This window comes from Lytechinus variegatus, chromosome 5, assembly GCF_018143015.1.
Source record: "Lytechinus variegatus isolate NC3 chromosome 5, Lvar_3.0, whole genome shotgun sequence".
Classification (NCBI taxonomy): Eukaryota; Metazoa; Echinodermata; class Echinoidea; order Temnopleuroida; family Toxopneustidae; genus Lytechinus; species Lytechinus variegatus.
The window spans coordinates 24,626,646-24,640,381 of NC_054744.1; the positions used below are offsets into that span (position 1 = coordinate 24,626,646).

Consider the following 13,736-nt stretch of genomic DNA (forward strand, 5'->3'; position numbering starts at 1 on the left):
AATTCGAATTACTACACGACGTAAATAATTACGTAGTGTAGTAATTCCAATTACTACACTACCTAAATAATTACGTCGTGTAGTAAATAATTACTACACGACGTAATTCCGAATTACTGCTCAACGATTTAACGTCATGACGTTAAATGAATTAGTGTAGTGACGTTAAATCAACCAATGAGACCGTTCGTTATATGAGCGCAATGCGAAGAGCTGAGACTACAGAGTATTGTACAGGAACGTACCGGCAGGAAGTTAGTTGGATGTCCTGACTAATCTCTTGGTGCCGCCAGTGGATAGAGTAAAAAAAAAACAAGGAGAGAGAGAAGCGAAAGGGGGAGATTGGAAAGAAAAGGAGGGGGAACGGGAGAGAAAGAGAAGGGAGAACGGAGGGGTCATATCATTGTATGAACAGGATGTTTTATGATTGTGCCCCGAGCAATAGGGCGAAGCCCCAAGCTCAGTGCGTTATAAGAACAAAAAGAGGGGGCACACAATGGCGCATGCAGCAAAAATTTGCTTAATAATAAGTCTCGAGCCAGCGAGAGAAAAAAACTTTAACTTTGAGATTGATTTTGACATGGTATGCATAAAATGACGTATCTTTCATCTTTCTTTCCTTTCTTTCCTATTATCATTTCCTATTCTCGGTTGTAGAACTTTTTTTTTTGGGGGGGGGGCAGTGCTATGCGGATCGGGTCCGTGGCACGTGACGGCACCAATGTTTTAACCTAGGAGGAGACAAAGTAACATTTTGGGGCCAGGGGGAGGGTGACACACATTTTTTTAAAAAACAGAGCGTGGGGCGCAAGCTAAATTTTATTTTAAATGTAGTCTCTAATCAGTGACTTGAAAAGGGACCTGTTAAGGACTAGCAGTTTGCATAATTAATTGGTCCATGAAGATGATATCTCACGAGCCGAAGAGCTTTGATATCTGGACGTTCTAAGCACTTTTTGTAATCATGAACACGATGGGTATACACCTATACAATTGATGCGATCGCGCTTGAGCGGAAACAAAATGGCGATTTCACACAAAAAAAAAATGGTCCAGCTTCACAGGCGTTTGCATATCGAACCTGAATATCAAACCAACTTCACAGTTTGAATATCGAATATCGAACATCCAACTAACTTCCCTTCTCTTTCTCTCCCGTTCCCCCTTCTTTTCTTTCCAATCTCCCCCTTTCGCTTCTCTCTCTCCTATTATGTAATCTCTCTCTCCTTGTTTTTTTTTACTCTATCCACTGGCGGCACCAAGAGATTAGTCAGGACATCCAACTAACTTCCTGCCGGTACGTTCCTGTACAATACTCTGTAGTCTCAGCTCTTCGCATTGCGCTCATATAACGAACGGTCTCATTGGTTGATTTAACGTCACTACACTAATTCATTTAACGTCATGACGTTAAATCGTTGAGCAGTAATTCGGAATTACGTCGTGTAGTAATTATTTACTACACGACGTAATTCTTTAGGTAGTGTAGTAATTGGAATTACTACACTACGTAATTATTTACGTCGTGTAGTAATTCGAATTACTACACGACCTTAATTATTTGATGTAGCGACACTAATTCATTTAACGTCATGACATTAAATCGTTGGGCAGTAATTCGGAATTGCGTCGTGTAGTAATTCGAATTACTACACTACGTAATTATTTACGTCGTGTAGTAATTCGAATTACTACACTACGTAATTATTTACGTCGTGTAGTAAATTGAATTACGACACGACGTATATCCGTGTTTTTGACGGTCTCCTGCTTCCATAACCAAGAGCTAGCTGACTGAGCAGGCCTTCTTGCCTTTGGTCGCTGCCATAGTGCATCACAGTTTTCATTCAGGTGAGAGAGATATTCAAGAAACGAGTTTACAGGGCAGTCAGACTTACCAGTTGCATACATCCGTCCACCCTGGCTTTCTTCATCGTGATTAAGTTCGCCGCGATGGTTCTTGGTAATCATATCTCGAACAACATGGACATATCGTTGATTAGCTGAATCTGTCTGTACAGCGAAATCATCTTTCTTCATTTGGCGAAGATTCTCCCTGCCCCGGTTGCAGAGATGTAACATGAGGTCTAAGAACACCTTATTCTGCAAATCCTTTGGTACGGTCAGGTCAAAAGACTCCCTGATTTTATTCATGTCCTCAGGTGTAACCGGGTCCTTATGTCGAATTGCACCTTTTCCCTCAGCCTTCAATTTGTGGAGTATGGCTTTGAACATTTCATTACATTCATCGAATGCAGCATCTTTACAGATATCGAATTGACGGTGCTTCAAAAAGTGACGCTGCAAACCGTACCGAAGAGTGATCATCGACCTCTTCGCATAAGACTCCCCGTTACCTTGGCGGAGCTCGGCGTAGAAAGACCGTAGAAAATCGTTCAGTTCTGGGGCACTGCATCGCTCAGTTAGTACTGCAAAATCCACTTCTTTCTGCCTTCAATACGACCTCACGATGTTCAAAGAGTAGCTTATTACTCATTTTGTCCGCGTGGAATCCTTGTCATCCATAATGGAAGCAAGATCTTCTTCCGTAAGGGAAGGAAATCGGTAATTATTATCCATTTTGCATTTCTTCGCGAAATTGTTCGCCAGTGAAGAATTGACAGAAAAAGTGTCCGATAATTTTCATCTACGATAGGCATGATAGCTATCGATACTCAAAATTTGTCGTCTGCTGCAAGGGGTTAAACCACGTAAATTTGTATTTCTATCTGCAATCGGAAATTATAAAAATGCTACTTTGGGAGATCGATATACAAATATATCTATTGAAAAATAATTAATCGATATTCTCCCCATTCATTTAACACGGGTTTTGCCATCCAAAAATCGAAAGTTATATTGTATATATGTACAATATAACTTTTTGAAGGGAGGTCACGTGGTACTAATCCAGCCAATCACAGCTCGTATTTCACTACAATGTTAGAAAATTTATCCTTAGAATAAAAGAAGTTCCTGCAGCAGAGTCTCGAGTACACCTGTAATCTTACGGAATTGCGTAATCTTACAGGAAATTGGTATTTGATGTATGGAATCTTACAAATTTCCTTGAATAAAACACCCTCTTCCCCTTTTTAAACAGACCTGTTCTGTTAAATTGCAGAAAAATTCCTGTTTTATGAATTTACAGAATGGTTCTGTTATTGCTTTTTGCAAAATCTTCTGTTTATTTTCTGTAAAATCACGGGGTTTTTTTTACAGTGTACCACTATTTACTATATATATATATATATATATATATCCTAAAAATCTACAGGATTCTAAAGGAACGTGCCATACGACCATTTATGAGTAAACGAAATTTCAAAATGAAAGGAAAAAATCAGAAACCCACATGAAACATACAGATTTTTCGTTATAATTCAAAAATGTTTAAAATATTGGTTTTTTTCGAATAATGCTACGATAACAATAACCGTGTGGTATACAAGACCCCCAGCGGGTTAATAGTTATGGTAAAGCAGTCAATTATTGAAAAACGAGCAAGCCTCCACTGTTTCCTTGTCTTTCTCTACTGAATTGATTGAAAAAATAACAAAATTTTACGTTTACAAAAAATATAAGATTTCACATAATAACCTATTATGTTTACATAGCACGTGGTTTAACTTTATTCAACGTAAAGGCATTTTCTCTCTTTGCCAATATTGGTTACACTTTTCTTAGAGTTTAGCCTTCTTCCTTAAAATACAGGATTAAACACCAAGAACATCCTTTTCCCGTGAGACAGTGCCACCCCCCCCCCCTCCTTGGAGTGCAGAAGAATAAGGAAGATATTAACATCACCATAAGTTAGGATCGAATAGCTGAAATCTAATATGTAGACGGACAGTGAAATAAATTGAATTCCCCTTTTCAGAATGAAAAGAGTAATTGAAATTTTCCACTAATTCATATATCCTTGGTTTTCAATCAAGAAATTTGAAAGTGGATATGACGAGAAAGCGCACCTTGAACGGCCAGTGCCATATAGGAACCAATGTGAACCAACATGGCCAAAGGAATATTGGTTTAAGGCTAAACAATATTTTATCATTATTCTGATATTTCATAAGCAATTTTTTAAAGATTCTTTTAATTAGATCATCAGGGTTTATCCGTTTCTAGGTCAACGGTGTACCGTATATTAGGCATTTCTATAAAGAACTTTATCGACAAACGTGTTTAATTTGTATCATTGTTGCATAAATTCACAATAATATAGATTATGAACGTTTTCAAATGAATGATATTATTATTTAAATTATTTTCAATTACTGCCTTGTGCACGTGATTTATGCAACTTGCATTGTACTAGCGATGTTTGATGATATCTTTGAAAATTACTCGTACTGAAAATCCACGCATGAAGTCAAAACATAGACTGGAACTTAAATAACCTCTCCTTAACCTTATTGCTATTCTTTATATTATTTCTACATACAGAAGATCATGGAAACTTGCTGGACTTCCACTCTAACTTCTTCCAAATTATGAAATAGCTTACCTCTGACCATGGACCTATTACGGAATAGGTCCTTGCTCTGACACTAATATAAACAGCATCTGTTTCATTGCTTAAAAAGGGATGCAATACATTTTCAGGGCCGCAAACTTTCATTTTATAATTGAGTATTCTTGTTATAGTGGTTTTGGGCCGTTTTTGGAAAAGCAAAGTACATAAAGTTTAATAATTCTGAACAAATTTATATATATATGTGTGTGTGTGAAGCTATACATGTACAACAGCTTTGGAAACTCTTTTATTTTTAATATTGTGTAAAGAAATGGATGAAGAGAATAATGGTAGGCGTAGCTTAAATCAAGGTTCCCCAATTATAATTGGTATGGTGTCGAAAATCTGTCTATCTGACGGTCAATTGGATCAGGGTAGCCTAGCCACTAACCCGTCTCTGTGGTCTAGTGGTTAAGGCACCGGCGTTCAAAGCTGGGGGCCCGGGTTCGATTCCCGGCAGAGACATTTTTTGGGCATCACCAATTTTTCTAAAGGGTAGATAGCTCTGGGGAACCTTGATTTAAGCTACGCCTACCATTGTTCTCTTCATCAATTTCTTTACACTGTATATATATATATATATATATATATATATACCTTATCACAACTCTTACCATCACATTATCAAGTTTTATCTTCAGAGAAGTTAACATAGGAGAAATTGTCGGAGGACCAAATGTCTCGTTACTACTATATTCTGATCATCTATATACATTACATGGTGACGACACCTGCTTTGGGAGGGGGTTGATTTCTCCAATGCATTAATGAGCTTTTACAGCACAAATGGCCGTGCAGCACATGTTTCATAAAGTTACAAAAAAACTAATTGCGTGCAGATGAAAGTTTTTTTTTTACTCTGCAGGTTTAAAAAAATAAAATATTGTCATACATGAAGCAAAATTACTGACGTTGTTTAAATACAAGGGATTCAAAATCAGGATTATCAAAACTTAGGTAAAACTAAAACTGAATCATGAGTAAATGGGACTAATAAACTTATGAATTATCCAATAATTGATTTAAACCGTAACGTTTTGAAAAATCGTTAAATTTGACTAAAATTCTGTTAACAGAATAGGTAATTGTTGCCTACAATTATCACTTGAAACTAAGTGATTTGGTCCAATACTTGTGAAACCGAATACATTAATCAATAGTAATCGATAATACTTTAAAAGAAAATGCTGTCCCCATAGTGGTGATTAAAACCCAAATTCAATGCACCAATCTACCTTATGTAAGGTGATCGTGGTGATTACTAAAAATATTGCTATTTATGGAAAAAACGCCTGATACTCATTTCGTTCTGGATCAAAAAGAAAAATTGAAACCTTATCTAGCATAATACCTTCTTACTCCATTTAAATTTTCTTGATAATAATCTAAAAGATTCATTCTCCCAAAACTGTTGCGAGGGATATTTGAGACTCTAAATCGGGTGACTTGGGTTATTGACGTAAATTGAGATCGCCTTCACCAATCTTCCTTCACATGGATATTCGAGAGAGCTTATGTTTTGCTATAATGTACATCCCTAGGATTCGGCAGTGGAAGCATTTTAAATGTCAACTTATTTTAGAGAATTTGGTGTTTCTCAAGGATTATCCATTTTACAATTGAAAACCTAATATTCAATCGCGCCTACATGTACAATAAGCTGTCACAAAATGGGTCAATTCTGTAACACCATAATTTGACGAAAATTACGCATTCATCCATCGAATTATCCATTACATAGGCCTACTCTACATACTCCACATCATGTACATATCGTAAAGTAGGCTTTTAGATTTTCTTTAAGTTATTGTTTTAAATGGTATTTTATTTCTTCCTCTTTAAAATGCAAATAATTACAATAAATCATGTAAAATCGATGAAAATACCAGTGTCAAATTATAAATGTTCTTATTGTGTGTCATTCAGTTGTTACAAACATTAATAAAAATACCAAATATCAAACAAAAAATCAACTAAAATGTACAAATTTTCTGCTCTGTCTGTGCAAGACATCCATTATTCTAAATTTCTCAAACAAACATTTAATAAGAAAGATATAGAGAATGATACGTAATATTTACCCTTTTCGATGATTTTTTTTTTATTGGGAATCATTTCAAACTATCAAATATCGATACATCCATATAAAATAAGAGAAATCAAACAAGAAGCAACTGAACCTCGTGTAATCATGGTTTACATATAATATGAGGCTAAAGCAAAATATACGTGCATATGCCAATGTATCTTTGTCAACCCTCCCTTCAAAGATATACCACCACACACACACACACGCGCGCGCGCACGCATCCACCACACTCACAATTAGAAAATTACGATAATGCTTTAAAGGGGAAGTTCACCCTGACAAAAAGTTTATTGTAAAAATAGCAGAAAAAATAATAAAAAATATTGCCGAAGGTTTGAGAAATAAATCATCAAATAATTAAAAAGTTATTAGAATTTCAATTATATGATTTGTGACGTCATATGCGAGCAGCATTCCTACATAGCGAATGGTAAAAAATCAATGAAATGTCATTTTCTCAGAAAATTGAAGATGGTTTTCACTGTAACTTTTGTATATCAATAGACAAATCATTTCACACCCGATCATGAAAAGAAAACAAAATTAAGTCATTAGGAACCATACAAAATTCGAAATATATGCATTTTATATTACATAACACATGGGGCAGCTGCTCGTTTATGACGTCACAAATCCAAAATTTTGAACTCTAATAACTTTCTTACTCTTTAACGGATTTTCCTCAAACCTTCACCAATATTTTTTACTATTTTTTCTGCTATTCTTACAACAAAGTTTTCTTCAGGGTGAACTTTCCCTTTAATTGAAATTATTTTTTATTACTCGATAAAGATGAAAGGGCAATCCAAATTTGTCGAGCCAAAATCGAAACTAATTTAAAGGGTTTTTTCTGAAAAAATTGTAGAAACTATTTGTAATTGAAAATCAATAATCAAAATCCATTGTTGTGTTGAACTCATTTGATGAAAATCCCATTAAGTATCAAAAATTAAAGGTCAAGTCCACCTCAGAAATATGTTGAGTTGAATCAATAGAGAAAAAGCAGACAAGCACAATGCTGACAATTTCATCAAAATTGGATGTAAAATAAGAAAGTTATGACATTTCCAAGTTTCGCTTATTTTTAACAAAATAGTTATATGAACGAGCCAGTTACATACAAATGAGAGAGTCGATGATGTCACTCACTCACTATTTCTTTTGTTTTTTATTGTTTGAATCATACAATATTTAAATTTTTATGAATTTGACGACTAGGACCTCCTTGCCTGAACCACAAAATGTTAAGATAATGGAATTCCACTTGTTCAGGGAGGAATGAAACTTCATTTCCCATGGCAATGACGAGAAAATCGAAATATTTCATATTTCATATAATAAAATACAAAAGAAATAGTGAGTAAGTGATGTCATCAGTTCCCTCATTTGCATACCGACCGAGATGTGCATATAACTGTTTTGTCAATTTAAGCGAAACTTTATAATGTCATAACTTTCTTATTTTTCTCTTTTTATTCAAATCAAGTTATTGTTGGGGTGGACTTGTCCTTTAATTTCAATGATATCAACTTGTTGCCGAGAATAAACCATACACAGTCACGGTGGCGTAACTACCGGGGGGGGGGCATGTTACAGGCATAACAAAATTCGATGGTAAGACTTATGTAATTTAATTCCTTTGTCTTATGTTGTTCAGCAATTTTCTATCCGGCTTCTATGGTTTTCCATCTTCTCTCTTGTTATGAAAGTTACAGTACACCCCTTGTAGCGTCCCCTATGTTTATTTCAAATAATATATCATAAATGATTTTTTTTTACATTTTGAAACGAGAATAAATCATGCTTAGAGAGGATTGTCATCAAATGTCAGATAATCTTCAACAAGATTTATTTTGTAAGTCTCTTAATATCGGGCGTAATTTATACTAACACTATAAGGATACGGAGGCATTTTGCTGGAACTAAATAAGACCAGCAACAAATCCCCGATTATCATGCTTCTGTTCAGGTGGCACCTAAACATGTATGGCCAGGAGCAAATACAAAGTTTAAAATGAATAAGGCTGCTTCGTTTTATGTCAAAGGGTTGTTTTTCCCCGACCGGAGGGAAGGAGCAATATATTAATATCTTATATAGATCCTTTAAGTGTGTCCCACCAAACCTGGATCACATCGAAAGAACAAATCTTGTCATGGGATTCCAACAGCGGATTATTAGTTGAATTTATCTAATACCTGTTCATAATTAGTCTACATTTTTCGCAATTATCACTTGAAACTTGCCGAAAGGGAAATAGTGGAATGCGAATAAATGGTAATCTAATCGAAAAAAAAGAAAAACCTTTCAAGAAATACTCTCAAGATCCAAGACGATCTCGTAATCAGATCAAAGGTGACCAAACAATCGGGGTATATACGGTTTGATAATCATATTCAAGATACGTTTGGAACTGTTTGCTATAGAATATGGACGTTTTGATTTTAGTGCTTACTGACGTACATTATTCCGTCTTAAAATATCATATCCTGATAGGTTTCTTCTTTTCGACTGCAGACAACTAATGTCACGAAAGAGAAACATAATCAACATTCAATTTTGGAAAGATGAAACAGGATGAGAACAATCTGGCGTATATTAAAAAATGTAATTGAAATTACCAATTAAGTGAGTTGCTAACTTATTTGTTTTGCCTTAAATTACTTCAAAATTTCAAACCATTTCATTTCGAGACTGTACGATATCCATTATGGTTGACTAAAAAGAAGTCGATGATATCAACTAAATATGTTTCAATCAGTCCATCTATCTCTTATCTCTGTCCATCTCTGTCTATCTCTGCATCTTTATCGCAGCTCTTTGTCCACGAGGTTGGGTCTCCACCGCAGGATCCGAGCTTCACCCAGTGCGTGGACTACACCTTCGCCAACAGTCACCGGAAACTATGGTGGTCATACCACGTCTTTGTCACTCTCGCCATGTACGTCATACCGCTCATCGCTATTTTCAGTTGCTACGCTGCCATCGTCTACAAGATATGCAAACAGTCAAGAGAAGGTATGTAGAATGGTTCGCTCTGCGACGTACAGTGGATTCAGAAACATAGTTCATGTACTGGAAATGCCCGTCATATGAAAAAGGAGCAGCTGTGACGGTTTTTGTCGAAAGAAGGTGAACCGAAACAGTAGTTGCGTCCCAAGTTTCAGAGCTGACGAAAATTTTCAAATGTGTCATTTGTCCAAAGTCAAGGGCTAGACTGCTGTGTTTATTCACCATTTTTCGACAAAGACCTCTTGGTTTTCTTTGTTATGAAGGGTATTTAAGAAATTATTTTCTATGTTTATGAGTTTTCCGAACGCTGCTCTGCGAAAACCTCCTAAATCGTGTAGTTATGGTGACGATCAAAAAGTAAGCTCTAAAAGCCTGGCGCACACTTCACGATCCGATAACGCGCGGTTTTTTCTTCTTTTTTTCGTAAACAAAATGCATTTTCAATTGAATATAAAAAATTTTGCTTTTTCGGCGAGCCTTGTGGTCAGGATAAATTCCAAATCGGCATCAGGTCGCAGCCGATAATGACTTCATTACCATTTGGGATTTAATTTTCTTTCATTCCTGCAGTGAGATTCGGAGTAGAATGGAATTGCGATTTTAGTATTCATATCACTTTACAGAGCTATGGTCTTTAGACTTCATAGGTTGGAATGAAAATACGAAATGCTATACATTACAATTTCTTCGAAAATCGGATTGCTGAGGATCGTGTAGAGTGCGTCGGGTTTAACATAACGTAACAAATTCACCATCAAGAGTTTGCGGTATCTTCGAAAAACCAATGTATTAAAAAATGAGCGTTATTCGACAGCCGGTTTATACATAAAGGACACACCATAATACTATTTCAATATAGACTAAATGGTCTCAGGATATTACGATCTATGAAAAATTGAAGTGCAATGATATATTCATGTTTGTAGTATGGATCACACGACCAAGTCGATTGGTCGTTGTTGTAATAGAAGACAAGTGAGACAATGAGGGCAAACAATTGGGAATCCAACAGGAATGACAGACTATAGCCTATCAAGAATAACCCAGGTGTTCTTTATCTCGGGGACAGTTCCAAAAAGGCAGATACATATGCAAACATGTAGATATTCATATCTTGAATAATATATCACCTGCGTGCATTCTTGTGGCTAAAATAACTTATGTCATTTATTAAAGGTCAAGTCCACCCCGGAAAAAATGTTGATCTGAATAAAAAGAGAAAAATCAAACTAGCACAATGCTGAAAATTTCATCAAAATCGGATGTAAAATAAGAAAGTTCTGACATTTCAAAGTTTCGCTTATTTTTAACAAAATAGTTATGTGAACGAGCCAGTTACATCCAAATGAGAGAGTCGATGATGTCACTCACTCAGTATTTCTTTTGTATTTTATTGTTTGAATTATACAATATTTCAATTTTTACGAATTTGACGATTAGGATCTCCTTGCCTAAAGCACAAAATGTTAAAATAATGGAATTCCACGTGTTCACGGTGGAATGAAACTTCATTTCACATGACAATGACGAGAAAATCAAAATATTTCTTATTTTACATCCGATTTTGATGAAATTTTCAGTGCTTTTCTTGTTGAATTTTTCTCTTTTTATTCAAATCAACTTTTTGTTGGGGGTGGACTTGCCCTTTAACATGTTCCCCTTGCTAACCGGTTGGACAGTGATCCGTGCAGCTGATAGCTTACCGTTTATTCATCTGTAGAGATTTAGGGGAGATTCACTTGCATTCATTAAGGGAACTGGTTCTGATAACACGCATTACTCATATCAATTGGAGATGATAGGATCTGATTGCATCATAATCATGATTTCGAAAAGAGATGAATAGGAAATTTACCTTAAAAATGCCCTTTCAACTATAAAAGAGAATGATATGTACATATATTTCCTTGCACGCTATGTCATGTTGAAATTAATTGCAATGCACTTATCAAAAGTTTGTTCATTACTTTCTATACTTTATTTGAGGGTCTGTGTATTTTTGCTTGGATTACAGACATTCTTACACACCGTATTGATTGACGGAATACATAAAATCGAACTATTTCACTGATGCATTTCTTTTATCGACGATTTGCAGTTTCTTCTTAAGCAGATATTTTTTATCCGTTGGTGTTTATACTGGATGTATACACAATTGGTATTGATTATAATCTTTGACTCTTAATGTACCAGCGTTCACACTTGCTTTATTTATTTGTTGTTCAATGCAGTTACGCAAGCTTTAAAGAATGGGAACCACCCAAGTCTTCGTCGCACTGGCTTGGATCGGCTTCCTCGTGCTCGCATGAAGGCCCTTCGGCTGACAGCAACCATAGTGACGGCTTTCATCATCTGCTGGAGCCCGTACTACATTGTGAGTACGTGGTATCACTTTGACAGTGGCTGGCAATCCACGGAGAAAAAGATGCTCAAGCCAGAGTGGCTCATCGATGTCCTCATGGCCCTTGGTTATTCCAACATTTGCGCCGATCCGATCATCTACGGTCTCTTCAGTACGAAACTGTGGCGGCAGTTCCGGCGCTGCTGGAAGAAGAAGTCACTCAGGGAATACCGCTCGCCGAAGATGGCGACGAAGAGAACACTTTCATCGTCCCATTCGACGGTCACCAGGGCGACGTCGCTCCGGTTCGGAGTTGTGACCTCTGTCCACGCTTGTCCACATGAACATCCGGGTATCGAAATGAGTCACATGGCACAAACACGAGTTGACAGCGTGTCGGACTGAGGGGAGGTCAGACATATTCTTCTGCAGAAATGCCTGAGGAATTTTTTGGGGATCGATAGATCAAATCCGTCTATGAATAACACGGATGCCGAGGCCTGCCATTGCAGAGCGTGAACGATCCGGTCACAAATCTGTCAGCACATGGCGGATACACTTTAACGCTGCTTGCCCTACAAAACGGTCTCCCGGTTATAATCCGTAACTGGGACCGGTTAGCTTAACCATGTAGTATGGACTCCGATGGATGCTTCATCTCGAGTGCCTAGCCATTCATTCATAAAATGCGCCGTTTTTGTTATATCAGAATCTGTAAAATTTATAGTGTAATTTGAGTCAAGCACAAAATGTCAATGTTAAAGTCCTCATTATGTTAAAAGTTATTATTATCTTGATCTGTATATCATTTATACCATACACCGAGCATGCAGAATACCTTACTCATTGACGGTCTCGTTTCATAAAGAGTTGAATCTTTGGTAGCTTTATCATTGATTAAAAAACCATGGTGCTACTTATTGAGATTGGCTGATTAGCCCTTTTACCATGTCAGTCACTGCTAGTTGTCAAAAATAGATAACAAATTTACCACTGCTGTCACCGGCGCAAAGCTGGAAGAGCACGGTTAGCACGGATCTTTCCCCAAACATATTTCACAACTGAAAATAAGTAATACAAAAAAGGAAGGGCCAGGGAGATTGCGAAATATGATACTATTTGCTGCATATTATTTCAAAATTTACCAAAAATGTAACTTATGTATTACAAAGGTCAAAATGATTGCGCGCTTTTCATCGCTAAAACACATCCCATTTCTGCTCCAGTACAGGATGGACGGTTAAAACAGGTGCAGTAAAGATTCAAAACTTTTTAAGCACTATGAAACAAAAAAAGGTCAAAAAGATATATATATACACACACACACATATATATATATAATATATACCGAATCATCACTTTTTAAAGATGCGTTATCATCACAACTTAAAAGCAATAAGCTTTAAACGGACTCCGTTTGACGACCGTGGCACAAAAAGAGATCGTAAGTACTCTCAAGACCTGACCCTGGAAAATTATCTGTCTGACAATACCCCGTGGAGAAAATGACTCTTACTTCCTGGCTACACCCTAGTAATGACGTAAGTGCTTCCTGATACATAAACACTTACTGACTAGTACTGTTACCAAAGTAGCGTCCTTAACTTTACTTCCCCCAATAAGTTAATAATACAATCCCTTGCTTACTCAAGTGTTTTCATGCTAAAACTACCTTAAGTCGCTTACTTATTGACCGATACTTACACCCTTGCTTATTTACCTACTCAATGACTTGCTTACAAATTTATTCTTCTGCTTCCCTGCACTTTCTTTTTATTTC

The 13,736-nt window shown here is 36.4% G+C and overlaps 1 protein-coding gene across 1 annotated transcript; it reads left to right on the forward strand.

The window, feature by feature from the left end:
• Positions 1–9,335: 9,335 nt before the first annotated feature.
• On the forward strand, positions 9,336–12,519 carry LOC121414972 (gonadotropin-releasing hormone II receptor-like). The gene is made up of 2 exons (XM_041608016.1): positions 9,336–9,621; positions 11,847–12,519. Exons 1-2 carry the CDS (start codon positions 9,336–9,338, stop codon positions 12,359–12,361), a joined length of 801 nt encoding a protein of 266 aa, XP_041463950.1. The 3' UTR covers positions 12,362–12,519.
• The last annotated feature ends 1,217 nt before the right edge of the window (positions 12,520–13,736 follow it).

Coding starts and splice junctions, on each gene's coding strand:
- LOC121414972 (XM_041608016.1), top strand. CDS start 9,336: ATGATATCAACTAAATATGTTTCAATCAGTCCATCTATCTCTTATCTC. Junction 9,622..11,846: donor ATGCAAACAGTCAAGAGAAG/GTATGTAGAATG, acceptor TGTTCAATGCAG/TTACGCAAGCTTTAAAGAAT.